Raw genomic sequence first — 18,228 nt, forward strand, 5'->3', positions numbered from 1 at the left:
TAGATATATATATAGATAGATATAGATAGATATATATAGATAGATATATAGATAGATATATATATTTGTTTCTTTTTTTAGTCGCCACTAGATATTCAGATGGAATCATCGTCAGCTCAAAGTGCTCTGAAATTTTCTTATAGTTTGTCACACTCCCAGAGGTACTACATTATATATATATATATTAGCCAGATATGACCCGCGGGCCTTAGATATGTATCTAGCGCCATGGTCCTTTATATAGCTTATATAAAATATTGTGAAAACGGGTTTACACGATTTTTTAAATTTTTTTTTCAATAAAGATACATTTAAATTTTTATTTTATTTTTAGGGCCTTCTTGTTGTAGAAAAGACATTTAACATACACTACGGTCTCCGACGTGATGCAAAAAGCATTCATGCCAAATTTTATCAAGATTGGTCAAACGGTTTTGATTTCTATTCACAACATACGCACACATGCTTTATATATTACTAGCCATATATTGCCCGCGGGTCTTAATTTGCGTATCATTGATATAGTGTATTAGAAACAATAAAACACAATGATACTGTGCAGTGTAAAGCGAATGCGTGAATGTAATAATTTTGTATCCTGCACATGTGTAACTCTTTGGTAGTGTCTAATGTAAGAAGCGCGCGATATCGTGAATGGCTATTAAATGTACGCGAAGACACAGGTCGCAGCATAAGGGAAAAAAATTAAGCAAAAATGCTTTTGAAACATACATTTGAAGGTTAATAATTTTATTAATGAAATGAAAAGATTTTCTACGCATGCGTCACCTATCGGTCTTGTCTCATGTAAACATGGCTATATGACCTAGATCCATGAAATAGTAATACTTTCATAGAGTTGGACAACTTATTTTTTTTTAAGTTTGTTTTAGGGCTACTTTACATATGTTACTTTTTCAGTTCGTACACAAGGAACATTTATGCCAAGTTTGATCAAGGTTGGTTACATACATACATTACATTACATACGCCTTACTTTCTGCTTTATATTATACGAGCCGACCCGCAGCGTAAAATACACCCCCCTCTTTTTTTCTGAGCCTTGCTCGCTCACCGCGAAAAGTTACGTGAGGTAACTCTAGTCCAACATGCAGAAATAAAAGAATTATCTTTCCATGACTTTTTCATCTTAGTGTCTCGCATGGTTGGGCCACGAAGAGAATTATATATATTATATTATGCTATATTATATTATAGCGTGGTATTACCTGCGGCCAGCGGGTCTTGACTTGCGTATCACTGATATAGTCAGTGATATAGTGTGGTAGAAACACACTAAATAATACTGTTATAAAAAAGCTAATAAGTGAAGTAAATATATTATAAATGGAGCTTTTAAAATATCTAATCGACCTAAATCCATTTTAACAAAATTACAAAAGAGTGTGTGTTGTCACACAAACTCAGAGGCGGCTCCCTTGGAGTTTTTATCATGGATCAGCCAAATTCAAGCCATGGTATTGTTTTTATCGTTTAAAGTCATACAATTTTTTAAAACATATTTTTGGCGTTATTTTTCACTTAAAAAGAAAACAGGACAACACATCATCAATAATAAGACTTCTAACTATTCTGACATAAAGATTTGAAATAGAACTCCCTTGAAAGCAGAGCTGCGTCGCCTAATAATCCAAAAACATCACGGAACTTCTCTTATTCTTTTTTTATTTTATTCCACCAAAAGTTTAGTTTGCATGAAACACAAAACAATGAATTTAAATAGCATGTATAATTATTCCAAAATTAAAACTGCTGTCAAAGCATCAATGGATTAAGGATTTTCCGTCAGGAAAAGAACAAAATGTAATAATAAATGGCTCTAAAATGTTTTGTAAAATGTTTTCCATGTTTCGGATGTTCCTTCAGAGTTGAAGATACATTACTTCCTAGTTCAAACCGCAGGATGACGGGGATGTCCGAACGACAGTCCAACGCGCAAACCGTACGACCAGGCAGCCATCCAACAATATAAAGCCTAGGAACCAATCCGGCCATATTAAACAATAAAAAGACAAATCAACGGGCGTAGTAGTTTAATATATAGCAACAAAAATTATCTTGTTATGTAGAGCTTGGTGTAATGTTTTCGACGATACTACAATTATCTTTCTGTATCATATAAAATACGACTAAAGAAAATGTCTGAAAAAAAGTAATATCTTTAACTGTTCATAACTATGTAACTATGATATATAGCAGCTTGAAATTTGGAAATATCATACTTGCTTTGCGTTTCATGTTGTACCAATTCTATGAAATTTACATCACAACTGACCTTCTCTTGGCGCGTTTTTCTAACCTCCAATTTCGACACTTGGCTTAACCAATGAAATAATTTCCTTCAACCTATCTAAATAATTCCCTGTCATGTGTAATAAATGTCATACAGGAGATTTAGAGGTGTCTGCTTACGTCATAGGAAATTCCGTGCTTTACAGGCAAGCTATTTAATCATACTTGACGCATGTAAGTTGCCCATCTCTCACTGCCATAAAGAAGTGTGCTCAGAACGCAGGCATTGTAGACCAGGATTTTTGTAGCCGTTGTCAATTTGATATTTTCCCACACGCGGCTTGGAGAGTTTTGCCTTTGCTGCAGAAGCTTTTCCTATTCTTTTTTGTCACCAAAGTGTCTAAATGTAGATTGCTGGCTATTGTTGTTCCCAAATATGTGTATTCCTGCACCACCTTAAGTTTGTGATTTCCAATATGGTATTTCTGCGACATCTTGTGCCAGGATTTCGGTTTTGGAGAGGCTTATTGTAAGGCTAAACTCTAGACAAGCAGTTGCCAGAGCATTCACAACTCTCTGCAATCCTTATTGTGAATGAGATATCAGTGCGGCAGTTCCCTAATCGAGATACGCCGTCTCTTTGTTTGTTTTTTACTTTAACACATGAACATACAAAATATAGCCCATTCATTTAATTATTTTATCAAATTAACCTTCAAATATGTGTTTCAAAAGCATTTTACATAAATTCGTTCCCTAATGCTGTGACTTTATCCATCTTGACGTACATTTAATAGCCATTCATGATATCGCACGCTTCTTATGCTACATTAGACACTACAAAAGGTCACGCAGAACCTCTCGCGAAGGCTAGATCTACTCTTCGCAAAGATAGTTTTTACTTTAAAACGTGAACATACAAAATATTGTCTATTCATTTCATTAGTTAATAAAATTAACCTTAAAATTTGTGTTTCAAACACATTTTTACATTAACTCGTTCGTTATAGCTACTACTTCAGCCGTGTTGACATACATTTAAATTGTTCCATTCATCATCATGTGTCGCGCACATCTAACATGCGCTGTGTAAATAGTAAATACACTATGATTAGACAAGCTAGATGAGGGATATTAAATATACTAACATACCATAATTAATAAGCTTATTGAATCACTCTTATAATAATAGATCTACATGACTACATCTATTATAGTATCTAGACTCTAGATCAGTGGTTCCCAAACTTTTTTTGTCTCGTAGACCTCCTGCCACGTTTTCCAGTTTTCCCTGCTTCCGTTATATTTCATTTTTGCAAATTCATTAACTTCAAATTTCACGTTTTTTAAACTAATTTATAATCAGTGAATCGAATGGTAAAAAAAAAAGTAATTTACAGCTACAGCTATATTTGTATTAATAAAATTCAGATTTAAACCAAAATACTAGATCCTATGTATTACATACAATTATCAAACACACTGGGAAACGTTTTGGTTTAAAAGGTTTGCAAGTTCACCATCCATTAGAGGCATCGTCTCAAATGATCCTCCAGCTTAATTGGTTTATAACGTCATTAAAAAAAGTCACATAAACACTCGTTTGTTTGACAAGGAAGGCATGAAGTCCAATTTGAAATGCTCAACGCTGTACAGTTTACATTTCTTCTTGTTAAACTTACAATATGACAAAATTAAAGCAATTTAAATAGAGTTATTAAATTAAAGACAACAATTTTTCATTCCAGCATTTAGTAAGGTACAAATCATAAATGTGTGGATAGAATAATTCCATTAACGGGATATCAAAATTCAAGTCATGACCTGCTGAAATGAGATTCATTATCGTAGACCCCCGTGCCCATCTTATAGACCCCCAATTTACTTTTTCACTTTCGTAGACCCCTTGGAAGTCTTCGTAGACCCCTTGGGGTCTATATAGACCACTTTGGGAATCACTGCTCTAGATCAAGCATCCCGAGACATGACGTTAAAGTGCGCTCCTCTTTCCTTAGCACTTTTGGAGCTCAAAAGTGCCCTACTTCTTTTCTATCATTGTAACTGCCTCCTCTTTCTCAGTCTGCCTTCATTATCCATCACTCTGTCTCCTTATCTTTAAAATCTCTCTAGGTCTTAGACCAGTTCGTTTGCCGTGGACTGCGACGGGTAAGGGGGGATAAAGAGATCATTGTATTTGAGTAGGTGTCTATCCGAGGATAAACTACCACAATACAATACTTTGGCTCCAAGTCCCTCTAGACCTGAGGCCCAGATGACCCGCTCTGTGTCAACCGGCTGGTCACGCTGAGCTACCAGTGTAGGTCTCCGACTTATGCTGGAGGGTCAATCAACAACTGACTGAGTATAGCACATGTATAGCCCTGGCGGGCTCATTCTGGACATCCGAATGGCCCGTCCCCTTGTTGGACTCGATGGCTGGTGGGGAGCACAGGTGCCGAATCAATACTAATGTCCATGGATAAAAAAAAAAGAGACGCCGCAAAGACGATAAAAAGGAGGAGGCCACAAAAAGCTGTGCTACCAGGCCATCATTTCTGGTGGTCAATTGCACAGAGGAGGGGAAAAGCCTGACAGATGAGCCCTTTTCTCATTTACAAGGGACTTAAGTCAATAGTGGGAGAGCCCAAGAGTGTATCAAATCTGTATATGTCATCAGAACTTCTTGTAGAAGTCGATAGTAAGATACAATCTAAAGGGCTTCTAAGATGCAGAAGAATCTGTGATCTCCATGTGGAAGTCATGCCACACAAGAGTCTGAACACTAGCAGAGGTGTAATCAGCTCTAGAGACCTACTGGAATGTTCCGAGAAGGAAATAGTGGAGGGCTTTAAAGGAGTCACCCATGCCCGGCGCATTACCAGGCTCAGGGATGGTGAGGAGGTCAAAAACGCCAATATTATCCTCACATTCGGAACTAGGACACCGCCAGAGTATGTGAAGGCAGGATACCTACGAGTTCCAGTGAGGCCCTACATACCTAACCCCATGAGGTCCTTCAAGTGCCAGGGTTATGGACACGGCGCGGCAGTCTGCAAGAGGAACACTGTGTGTGCCACATGTGCTGGAGAGGGTCATGAGGACAAGGGCTGCACAGCCCAGTTCCAATGCCCAAACTGTCACGCTGGTCACTCAGCCTACTCCAAGGACTGCCCTGTGTAGAAACAGGAGGTTGCCGTGCAGGAGTACAGGGCAAGAAATAGATGTACCTTCAGCCAGGCGAAATCCGCTGTATTGGCCCTACCCAAGGGCCAATTCGGCTTGACGAAGACCTACGCCCAGACTGTGGCTAAGATAGGAATATCCATAGCCACACAGACGGACACATTGACCCCCCCCCTCCTCCTCCAACTCAGAAGAAAACACCGCCAAAGAACACACCTCCGAAGAGACAAGAAAGCCCTGTTGTCATGCGAAAGAACAAGTTCTCTGTGCTCGCTGATGAGAGCATGGAGACTGAGCAGCATGTCAAAACCAACACTCCGGGAGAACTCGGAGACATCATGTCTGACACAGGTTTTCCTCAGAGAACCCAGTCAGACACCCCAACCTCTACAGAATTAGAGGTTGACCAACTCCCCAAGGGGAGAAATCAAAGCGGAGAGGATGCCTGAGGTGAGGGAGGAGGAAATAGCCTCCGCTCTTACCGGAGGGATCTCCCCTCTCCAAAAGGGGGGTGTCCTCCTCTCCACCCAAACCAAAGTCGAAAAATACTAAGGTCACTGGAATAAAGGGAAACCCCTCCGGGGGCCTCCCAAGGCCTAATAGATCCTAGTAGGTCATTTAGAATAAGCCATGGATTCCAGAATTGTACAGTGGAACTGTAGAGGCCTCAAGTCCAATTATGAAGAAATGCAGCTACTGATGGACTCATAGACTCCTGTAGCTGTCTGCTTACAGGAAACATTTCTGAAAGATAACACCAGTGCTTAGAACAGGAATGTTGAGGATGCAGAGAGATGCATCAGGTGGAGTCTGTATCCTTGTGAAGGACAGCTCCCCCATGAGAGGGTAGAACTACAGACCACACTGCAGGCTGTAGCAGCTAGGATAACCCTAGACAAGGTTATCACTTGCTGCAGCCTGCATCTACCACCATGCGCTCCATTAAATCCAACAGACATGCAGGACCTATTGAAACCACTCCCTCGGCCATATATAATCCTTGGGGATTTCAATGCCCATAACACTATGTGGGGATCCAACAACACTGACACAAGAGGTCGTGTGCTGGAGGATATCTTCCTCCAACATGATTTATGCATGCTTAATGATGCTTCACCGACCTACTTGCACCCAGGAACTGGATCTCTCACATGCATTGACCTCACTGGATGCGTTTTCGGACTTCTGGACGACTTTAAATGGTCAGTAAGCAATGATCTACGGGGAAGTGATCACTTCCCAATCATCATTACTAACAATCTACCCTTGATATTGCCCGGAAAATTGTTCCCCTAACCTCCGCAAATCCAAAACGGCCTAGTAAACCATGGTTTGATACAGCTTGCAAAAGTGCTATTGGCGATAGGAAAAAACGACTGGCTGCATTTTTAAAGAATCCAAGAAAATCTAAAGCTATTCAGGATAGCTAGAGCAAAGGCTAGACAAACCATACGGTCAGCCAAAAGGAATTCCTGGAGAAATTTTGTCGGCAGTCTGGATGCCAAAACTTCTGCTAGAGCGGTTTGGAAGGCAGTAAGGCGGATCAAAGGGAAAGAATCAAATGCAATAGGGCATTTGAAAAACCAAGGACAAACTGCTACGTCCCCCAGAGATATAGCTGACTGCCTTGCATCCTCAATAGCAGATAAATCATCTACTGCGCACTACATGTCAGAGTTCCAAAAAGTCAAAATCAGGGAGGAAATACACCCCATTGACTTCAGATCAGAGAACAATGAAGACTACATTAAACCGTTTTCGCTTGAAGAACTGAGGGACTCGCTGGACAAATCACATGACACAGCGCCAGGAGAAGATGACATCCATTATCAGTTTCTCAAGCATCTTCCTGAACCCTCATTTGCAATCCTGCTAAAAATCTATAACTGTGTATGGCAAACAGGCGCTTTCCCAAATTGCTGGAGGAAAGCCACAGTTATACCGATATCCAAACCGGGAAGAGATGGGTCTGACTGTGACGAAACGCGTCCCTCCTCAATACAGAACTGATCAGTGCAGAACCCTTCCCTTCTTAACCACTATTTTAGCACCGTATAGCCCCCTCTCAACACTAAACTGACCAGTGTAGAACACAAATATCCTATTACACCAAGGTTAGATCCAACCACCAAATTATAGGCCATAAACACACATTCCAAGTTACGCCCTAAACGCCCACGGCTATTCAAATCGCTCCCGTCCGCTGTACCATCGAGCGATGGTCCAGCCTGATTATTGTTACATGGTTCCGCTTTCATCCTCCCTTGCCTCCCCCCCCCAGGTCGCGAGTTATAGAAGTCAGGTGAGTGAGGCCCAAAACTATTGGTCCAATTTAACAATTTAAGTTCGAAAGACTCGATGGTCATTGGATCGTCACTACTCTAACATACCGCTCGAGAACCTATAAAAGCCGAAGACGAAAGTTTCAGGTTAATGCCATTCTAGATCAGAATCAGTGAGAAGTCAGAAGACTCTCAAGTCAACGACTTCGTTTGGGAACTTGTGTAAGGCAAAGCGGGTGAGTTGGAAAAACTTTATCATTATTATTTAGTGTGTCTTCGCCTGTAACTTTTATATTCATGTATCATTAACATGTTAGCACTTAGTTGAATCTAAACATTGCATTTGTAAAAATCTAAAAATATGTGTTCCTCATTTACTCGTCAATGTTAACTGTACTCCCAGCAGTGGACATCCATCCTACAGTTTAGTTAATTCTATTGTCTATTTATGTACTTGTTATTTTTGCATGCCCATATTCATCTGGACCTACCAACGTCTAGATTATTTCCTTACATGTGCATATATACCTGTATATGAGTACATATATATATATGTATATTTATGCCCCTTTTTGCTATGCACGTACTGTGCTGTTAACATGCCCCCTTAGGCCCGAGAATCAGTCTCGCTTGTCTACCCCATTATATTCGGCGGTTGGCCTGCATTAGTTATGTGCCCTCTTCTACCCCTCCCCCTTTTTCTTGTCACGGTCCTCTGGTCGCGAGCGACCGTGGACTTGTTTACCTGTGGCCCAATGAGGTCACAGGGGCTACAACCCTGTAATATGGTCCCCCTGTTTCCCTCCTCATTTATGCCCCTGCCTTGTACATTTATATATGTATTTGTACTATTATAACTATATTATTTGTAGAACAATTATTTTTAGACCTAGCAAAATGCTGATTAGAACGTATCTTAGTTAGTCTGAGGGAGACACTCCTATCAAGGATGCGCCCCTCGCCAACCAGCCTGCATGGTTTAATAATTCAGGCTCCTCTCACATCTCATCTCATAGCCTCCTACATCAGGGCTGGCGTGTTTTGTTGCCTGAAAGTAGATCTCAGCAGCTCTCCACACATTTCCATCGAGGGTGACTAAGAACTGAAGGCATTCCAGGCTGAAGTCCCAGGACCGGTCTGCACCTACCACAGGAGTAAGCCCACCGCATGGCATCCTCATCCTCATCACATTAGTGCCTGTCTGCTCGCAGGACATCAACCGACTGGCTACCAGCACAGATGAGCCTCAACTCACCCCACCCCCAAGGAGAACCTTGAATACAGATAAGTGAGAGACGGCCGAATAAGCAGACCATACACGAGTTTTATGAGCAACATCCCAGTGATGGTATTGTCGTATAATTTATTATAAATTACCTTGAACATCCCCTCCCCCATAGTCATCGATTGTATTTCTTCTTAGTTGTTCTTCATTAAATATTTGTTCTTCCACAATATTGTTACGTATTTCTGAATCTTCTGGCTAAATGTATTAGTAGGCACACAAATAAAAACACTGCAAAGAACTTGACGACTAAACTCTCAGCTTCATATAACTTTATTGACTATTAACTCTAACAATTTGTTACTGTAACATGTAGCGTAGATGACTGTACAATATCTGTCAGTTTACAGTTAGCTATACTTCGTTGCAATTCATCTCTTCACTTCGTTGCAATTCATCTCTTCTCTACTTTCCTCGAGCCGTATTCCACAGAACAGACCAACGACACACTTCCCAGTGTCGCTCCAGGTCTCCCAAGGCAGAACCAAGTCGTACTCAAGTCTACCGAATCAGAGCCGTACACGTCTTACATCGACTGTATCGACTGTAACGGCTCAAGTCCACTGTAGTACGCTGTATAGACTTTAACGACAGTAGTCCACTCCAGTTAACTCTACCCTAGTTAACTTGCATCGAGTCGTACACATTTCTCTTCCACAGAGCCGCACACGTCTTACATAGTCTGTATCGACTGTAACGGCTCACTGACGACTCCATACGACTCACTTTAACATTAACTCTCTGGCTTATATAGAGTCCCTAATCGCTTGTCCAAAGTTGCACAAACACGGCTAGTATCCTCTGAAATAACACGTGAGGAAACGTCACATCCTGTCTCTGTTTATACATGTAGATTCCAGAAAACATCGGCTGCAGTGTCATCAAGTTGGGGTCACACGTAGTGACCTCTATCTGTCACTGTTCATTAGTAACTGTCCCCCTACTTAGATCTGTTCGTCCCCTGGAACAACACGTGAGGGCACGTCACATCCTGTCTTTGTTTGTACATGTAGATTCCAGAGGACACTCGCTGCTGTGTCATCTCGCCGGGGTCATACGTTGACCTCTACCTATCACTGTTCATTTGTAACAATATCATTAAGCTTTGCGTTTTGCTTGTGCCTGTCTATGTGCCTATATAATACCAACAAAATATTTACCACGTTGTGGCCCTAAGACTTTTCCCCAAGGAGTCACAGGCCATCATCCCCATCGGAAAGTGCAAACGGACCGATCGGCGGACTCATTCCACCACACTGACCCAGCTAACTATCGACCAATAGCACTAACAATCTGCATCTGCAAAACCATGGAAAGGATGATAAAAAATAGGCTGGTCTGGTACCTTGAGAGAAATAAAGTGATCTCCAACTGCCAGTGCGGATTTCGGAGGGGCGGACAACAACTGACCACCTTGTAAGGCTGGAATGCATTGCTAAGACGAGAACATATAGTAGCTGTATTTTTCGACATATTAAAGGCCTACGATACAACCTGGACACATGGCATTCTATGGAAATTTCAGGTTCGAGTGGGCAGCTCCTCTTCTGACACTTATGACCAGGGCAGCATTCTCTCAGTAACCCTGTTCAACATAAAAATAAACAGTATTATAAAGGCTCTGTCCCCTGGCATAGAGTGCTCTCTGTATGTTTATGATTTTGCCATTTTTACATATGGGAAAAACATGAATACTTTAGAAAGATAATTACAATTATGTTTAAATAAAATTCAAAATTGGGCCAACGATAATGGTTTTCAATTTTCGGACTCCAAAAAAGTTAGCATGCATTTTTGTAATTTAAGAGGAATCCACCCAGTCCCTGAACTATTTATACACAAACAGAAGGTCCCTGTTGTGAAAACTACAACATTTTTAGGCCTCATCCTAGATTCCAAATTAAATTTTCTCCCTCACATTAAGGAACTTAAGAAGAAATGCCAAAAGTCATTAAACATATTTAGAGTACTCAGCCATACGGACTGGGGAGCTGACAGAGATACCTTTCTGCTGCTTTATCACGGATCCATGCAACCTTGCAATGCAGTATATAGTCAAGCTAAAATCCAACCCCATGAACCCTGCTTTTGACTCCATATTTAACTCTACAGATGTAGAACTATACAATCGAAGGCCTAACGTCATACAGCCGTCATAAATCCCACAGAACCCTCCTTCGTTGATGAATAAACCCAAATTAAATTTATCCCTCCTTAATTTAAAAAAAGACATTGGTTACAAAGACAGTTTGTGTTTAAACACAAACTTAAAATCGGCCCCCGAAGTGGTCCACCCAGGCAGGCTTCAATATTTCCAGAAAGAACATCCAAATGAAATTATATCAAAGACAAATGAGAGATAAGAATGGAGAAAGAAGGTTGACAGATCTTGTGTAGTGCCCCAACGGTGCTGCAGATCAAAGGATAGGTGCAAGTGAATGCAAAGTTAGATGTGAACCTGGCCTAATTAGTTCCCCTTTCAGACCTTGTGGTCTATAGGGCAGATGATGTAAAGTTCATCTGTTTTTGTGGCCTACGGTTAACAAGGGTGTCATGTAGCCAGCACAACGACCAACCGCCTTTACTTTTCCCCAACTAATGTCAGGTACCCATTAGAGCTGGGTAGACTCAGTGGCGCCCAAGGATTCCAAAGTTGAAAATCCCAGTCTTCACCAGGATTCGAACCCGGGACCCTCGGTTCGGAAGCTAAGCGCTTTACCGAGCCTGTTCTGGTCTTTACATAATGTAATTGTTTTGAAAAAGCTCTATCTTTTATTTAAATTCTCAAATACAATACTTATAAAAGAAAAAAAAATGGTTAAGAAAATGAAGTTTATAAGATTACTATTCGTTTTAAATTAGGTCTAACTTATAATGCATACTAATTAGCTTTTTCTCTTTAAAAAACTGCTTGCATAACTGATTTTATAAATTAGATTTTTCGCTTTCAGGAGAAAAAAAAGTAGCCGTTGCATCAGAACTTTGAATGGTCTAAAATATTGTGAAGTCGGATTTTCAATATCTCTTCTAGTTTACGAGATCTAAACGGGACGGACGGACAGACATTTCGCACAAAACTAATAGCGTCTTTTCCCCTTTCGGGGGCCGCTAAAAATACAGACCCAAGTCCACTTTAGGGAACTGCAGAAGAGCTACGGAGATTGTGGCACCATTTACACTGACGGATCCAAAATGGATGGAAAGGTCGCGTGTGCCTGCTCCTTTCGGAACAAAACAATCTCCCGTAGACTCCCCAATGGATGCTCCATCTTTACGGCCGAATTACATGCAATATCGCATTACTAATGGCCGTCAAAGCATCAGAAAGGAGAAAATGTATCATATGCTCCGACTCCAAATCTGCATTGCAAACTTTGGGGTGGATGAAGACGTTACATTGGTACATAAGAGCCTAAAGCTTTTGGACCAAATAACAGCTGACCATAGGGATGTCACCTTCATCTGGATCCCCTACCATGTGGGCATAGAGGGAAACGAAACTGCAGACAGAGAAGCAAAGAGAGCCCTAAATCAAGCGGTGTCAGGAACCCAAATTCTCTGCTCGGACCTATCGAGAGTGGCAGGATTGATGGGAGGCTGAGACCCACAACAAACTCAGGCTGGTTGTGGCGGTTGTCCGGTGGTGGCCCACATCTAAGGGTCTGACAAGGTGTGGTAGCACGATCATGTCCACACCTACACATTTCGCACTCCTTTGTGCTGAAGAGAGAGGAGCCCCACTTTGTGAGTACTGTGACTCTCGTCTCACTGTGGAACATATCCTCATTGATTGCCCCAGATACCAGGATATTAGGGGAAAATTTTTTAGAGCGCACAACTTAAAAACACTGTTCGATAGTGTCGACCCTGGAAAGGTACTGGGCTTTGTCCGGGAGGTGGGGTCGTCTACGAAGATTTGATTTGTGAAATTGTGAACATATAATATTAACAAAAGATTTTTACTAAATTATTAAATTTTTACTACCTTTACTTTTTAAACTGTAAATAGACCTTGCTATTTATGATTTAACTGTATGAAATTTCATCCCCGGTCACTTCATCCCCTGATCACTTCATCCCCAGGTCACTTCACCCCCTGGTCATTTCATCCCCCGGTCATTTCATCCCCTGATATTTTCATCATCTGATCATTTTATCTAACAAATTTTTAATTTAAAAAGCATTAAATGAGCAATATTTAACACTTTTATTCTAACACTTTAGATTAGAATAAAATTAAAATTAAATGCCATTAAATGCCATTCAAAACTAAAAAAATTTAGCATGTAAAAATAAAGAGGTAATGTAAAAAAAAGTGTTTTTGTGTTCATCTACATCAGTAAGATAGATAAGCTATCGATTGTAAGTACAGAAGACGACCCATAGATTCATATTGATGAATAATGTTTGTTATTCTGTTGTTCTCTTAGCCAGTGTTGCATATTTCTTCCTTGGGCGTTCTTCGGTGCCGCCGCTAGCCTGTAAAACCGATGCCTTCTGCAACTGACTATCCTTTCGTAGACCATTGAAAAATGTCCACATAGTTGGATGGTGGCATGAAAATAGAGATTGGAGGGCGTGATGCCAACCCTCCACAGCGTTATTCGTTCGCGCAACAACACCGATTACGGCCAGGTATTTATTCCATGTACTTGGAGGGAATAAAGCTGAAGCATAGTTATCTCCTCTGCCACTCTTCCAGCAATTTATCATACGTAACTCTGGTTTTGTCCTGAAGCAAGCAGTACAACACGTCGCACTTCTATCTCTCAAAAGATTTCCACTACTTGCACCACACCTTGGCCTTTGATGATTAGTTATCAGCCGCATGGTCATAATTATTCTAATCGCACTTCTATCTGTCAAAAGATTCCCACTACTTGCATTGACCTTGGCCTTTGATCATTACGCTATAGATAAGTACACATCCACATTTACCATATAATATTAGATTTCTCATTAAGAATACAAAGTGGAATAGGAAACACCATAAACGCATTAGTAATATGTCATAAAATGTCAAAAAGAAAGCATTCTACATTATCATATTTATATATAAAATATTTAATTGGGGAAGAAGTGACCGGGAAAAAAAAATATATATATATAAACTATAAACTTTTTTTTTATTTTCAGTACCAAGCAGCAAGAGTTAGCCCATGCAACCTGTTATGGTTGTTGTCTTACTTTAAAAAATTACGTAAGATTTTTTTTTTACTTTTCCAAAAGTTACCATATAACCAGTCTGTTAGAATGTACTTTCTAGCCACCAATAAAGTCGGTTATTGATCAGCTGTACATTCTTCCATGGATGCCCATTTTTCTCATCTTCAAAAAATAGACCTTTTCTCCACACTCTATCATAGGCTTGTTGCAAATCTATAAATACTGTTGTAGTGTGCTTGTTTTCATGAAACCCTTCTACTGTGTCCTGGATAAAACGAAAGAGGTGGTCTTCTGTTCTACTTGCTTTCCTGAAGCCAGCTTGTGTATTATGGAGTGACCAAGTACTTTCCAGCCACCAATAAAGTCGGTTATTAATCATTTTTTCTGCCATTTTGCCAATATTGGATGTTAGAGATATTGGTCTAAACTTTTTGGGTCTTCAGGTGGTTTATTTTTCTTTAAAATGGGTATTATGTTTGCATTTCTCCATTCCTGTGGTATATCTTCAGTTCTCCATGTATGGTTGATAAAGTTTATACAGTTTTGGGCCTGTGGTCCTAGTCTACGGATCATTTCATTTCTTATTTTATCGGGTCCAGGGGATTTTCTTGACTTGAGATTTTTTAGGTCAGTATTCAGCTGATATAGAGTGAAGGGAGTGTCAAAGATCTGGCAGTTGACTATTGGAGCTTTTTCTTCTTTCTTTAGGATATTACTAAAGGCCTGGTCCAGTTGTTTTCTTGGTTTTGTCTTGTTGATGCTGGCAAAGTATTTTTTGTGGATGTTTTGGCCTTTTTAAGGTTTTCTGTTATTAGGTCATCAGTGCCTTTTATAGGTTGGGGGTTTGTTATTTGTTTCTTTCCTGATAGCCGGTGCAGAAGGGTCCAGGCCTTTCGACCAACCTTGTTTAGATCTAGTTGTTCGCATGTTGTGGTCCACTTTTTCTTTTTTTCTGTTTTAATTTTGTATCTACTAATCCCTGTCAATTTGTTGTACTTTGTCTTGTTCTCTCTAGTAGGTTTTTTTTCTATAGTCTTCCTGGCCATGTTTCATTCTTTTATTAATTTATCTAATTCTGGTGTCCAAAAAGGTTTGTATCTCCTAACTTGACCTCGAGGGATGTGTTTTTTTCGCTATTTGTAAGATGTTGGAGACTATAGTTGCGTAGGTTGAGTTGACATCTGTCTCCATTATGCATGATAGTCTTGTGTCTGTTTCTTGAGAAAAAGCTGCCCAGTTAGCTTTTTTTATAGTTCCATCTAGTTGTTTTGCTGGGTTGGTATCTACCTGGTGTTCAAATATTGAGGAGCATAGGCCTGTGGTCACTATATGTCTTCAAGTACAGTTATTTTAGAAGAGTCTGTAATGTCTGTAGAGATAAAAGTTAGGTCATGTCTGCTAGTACTGTTGTGCGCTCTATGGAGAAATGTTGCAGGTGAGGTTTTGTTTTGTAGAAGTTGTAAGTTAGAGGCTTTTGTTACATCCTCTATTTCTTTGCCACTCTTGGTGTAGTATGGGTAGGGTGCGTGTGCATTAAAGTCACCAGCTATTATTGTCCTTGTGTAGTGTGATAGTTGTAGGTCTCATAGACCCCTTGCAACGTTTTCCAGTTTTCGGTAGACCCCCTGATTAAGTAATATTGCTTTTTTTTTGGCAAATTCATTAACTTCATTTATCACTTTTTTTTTTAAACCGAGTTCTAAGTGCAGTGGGTTGAAGAGTGAAATGGTAATTTAAAAGCAACATGTTTTAGATTGCTACATTTATTATAGAAATTCAAATTAAAACTAAGCAAAATTGATGTTAAAATGTATTACATGAAATCCCTAAAAAAAAAAAAACAATAAAATCTTACAAGTGAATGCTATCATCCTGATGCTTTAATAATAAAAGTCAATGTAGAGCTTTAATTTAGGCTCAAACTCTGTTATTATTGTAATGTTAAATCCTTGTCTTCTATATCATTATCATTGGATTTATTATCCATTGAGATAATACCCTTATTTCAGAATATCATCAAACGTCGTTTGAAAATCAGAATGGAGAACATTTAAATGTTCAACATAAGTCAAAACAGTTTGACTGTTTTAAATTCGGAAATAGTGAAAATTCGCCCAGTTCTGATTCACTTATTCAATTTTCGTAAGAAATTCTGACATTATGGTCTTTGTTTGTTTGTTTTTTTTTGTTGTTGTTTTTTTTAATTTAGTTTTATCAATTTGTAACTGCAAGTTATCTCATTTAATTTATGAAATCAGTTCATTCAATAGCAATGTCCAATTTCCGAATGGTGAAAAGAGAAAATTTTGTTTTAAATTTATATCCAAGAATTCCAAGAACTTCGAAAGTGTCAAAAAAAGAAACAAATCTTAGAAATGACTTTTGACAACCATCATACATCAGTGTGAAGGAGCAATTTAATAAAAGTTCTTGTCATCATCTTCATAAACTGAGCAAATAATCGCGTATTCATTACGTTGCTTCAGATGTCTTTAATTGCGTTAATACCAAATTGCTGAGGTTCATGCAATATACTGTATAAATGTTGACGATGAATAAACACAGTATGCTGCTGATATTCTGGGGACATTTCATTTTTAAAGGCTCCAGCTTAAATAGTTTTACAGCGTTTCATAGCATCATTACGCAAACATAACTATTGTCCACCGCTGGTCGATATGGATTCTCTTTTTGCTGTCTGTTCTCGGCAGTGGATTTTCTGCTTGTCTCAACTGTGTATCTCGCAGCTTTTGTAAGTGATCTCGGTTTTTGTTATTCCCGACTCGTATGTACATCTATTCCCGTAACTCATGCGCTTTAACACTTGGGCATCTGGTTGACAAGCTGCAAAAAAGACATCACAAATTCATTTTTATTCTATTAAATCTATAACCCTAATCTTGTTTATTATCCTTTTTTTTTTCTTACAGAAAGATGAGAGCAACAGACCGGCACTACCAGTTTATTTGACAAACTAACAAATCTTCAAAGAAACATTTTAGAATGATAGCACTTTAAAATAGATTTTCACTTGTTTAGACTTTTTTTTTCTGTCTGAATGTTTGTAAAACAAAAAAGGTTTAGAAAAAAGGGTAAGGGAAGTTGTTTCTTGCAAAATTGTACGGTATATAAAATGTTGGTCTGCAACATGTTTTTTAAGAATTATTAGCGAATTAATTCAATAAAAGCAAGCTAATTCAAATTGTACTAAAAATCTATAAGTCATATAAAAAAAAGCATTGAATTTATCAGTTTTTAAACCTAAAATAGTAATTAAAGGAAGATTCGTATTGTGGATCCTAGTCGACTTTTTGGATTAGCATTACCTCATGTATGCTGTAAAGCACACATTTTTATCTTTTTTCTCTGTGTATCTTATTGGTTGAAATATGCGGCGTTGCCCAAACATTCTTAAGGAAAAACCAAAATGATGATTTTTGTGTTCAGTATTCACAAAGTTTGATTAACAGAAACACTCCGATGAGTGGAAAAAGGGATTGCTAATAAAAACTAACAAAGAGTGGAGATCTATCACAATGTGAGAAATGGCGTGGCATCACTTTGTTGTCAGTACCAAGCAAGATTTCCAGCAGAATAAAGGAAACACGTAATGAACACCTAAGGGAAGAACAGGCCGGATTCAGAAAAGGGAGATCTTGTGCTGACCAAATAGTAACACTCGGAATAATTGTAGAACAATGTGTTGAATGGCAAACTCCACTTTATGCAATATTTGTCGACTTTGAAAAGGCCTTTGATAGTATCCACAGGGAAAAACCTTTATGATGGTTTCACCTGTCAAGTAGGCCACTGTGTCAAACTTTCAGAGAAATTTCCAGTCACAACTGGAGTCAAACAGGGATGTGTTATTTCACCACTCGTGTTCATTCTAGTATTGGATTGGGTCACAAAAGAAGCCTACTCTAATTCAGGGAAAGGAATCCAATGGACTTTCACACAAGAGCTGGAATTCGCTGATGGCATAGACTTATTATCACACAGACTACAGAATATGTAAGAAAAGGTCACAGCTTTAAGTGAAGTAGGAGAAAGAGAAGG

At 39.2% G+C, this 18,228-nt stretch overlaps 1 protein-coding gene across 6 annotated transcripts in view; it reads left to right on the top strand.

Annotated features, from left to right (window-relative positions):
* Positions 1 to 17,193, top strand: part of LOC106078733 (cytoplasmic tRNA 2-thiolation protein 2-B-like) — a 115,456-nt gene extending 98,263 nt beyond the window's left edge. For 3 of the 6 annotated variants that reach the window (XM_056036725.1, XM_056036724.1, XM_056036723.1), the window contains 5 exons: positions 82 to 161; positions 922 to 959; positions 13,434 to 13,638; positions 14,140 to 14,203; positions 17,100 to 17,193. In XM_056036725.1, the coding sequence (XP_055892700.1) occupies positions 82 to 161; positions 922 to 959; positions 13,434 to 13,510 (195 nt within the window). In that variant the 3' untranslated portion in view covers positions 13,511 to 13,638; positions 14,140 to 14,203; positions 17,100 to 17,193. The remainder of the gene's footprint in view (positions 1 to 81; positions 162 to 921; positions 960 to 13,433; positions 13,639 to 14,139; positions 14,204 to 17,099) is intronic. The other 3 variants (XM_056036727.1, XM_056036726.1, XM_056036728.1) reach the window with 3 other exon arrangements.
* Positions 17,194 to 18,228: the final 1,035 nt, after the last annotated feature.

This window comes from Biomphalaria glabrata, chromosome 7, assembly GCF_947242115.1.
Source record: "Biomphalaria glabrata chromosome 7, xgBioGlab47.1, whole genome shotgun sequence".
In the NCBI taxonomy this organism is placed as follows: Eukaryota; Metazoa; Mollusca; class Gastropoda; family Planorbidae; genus Biomphalaria; species Biomphalaria glabrata.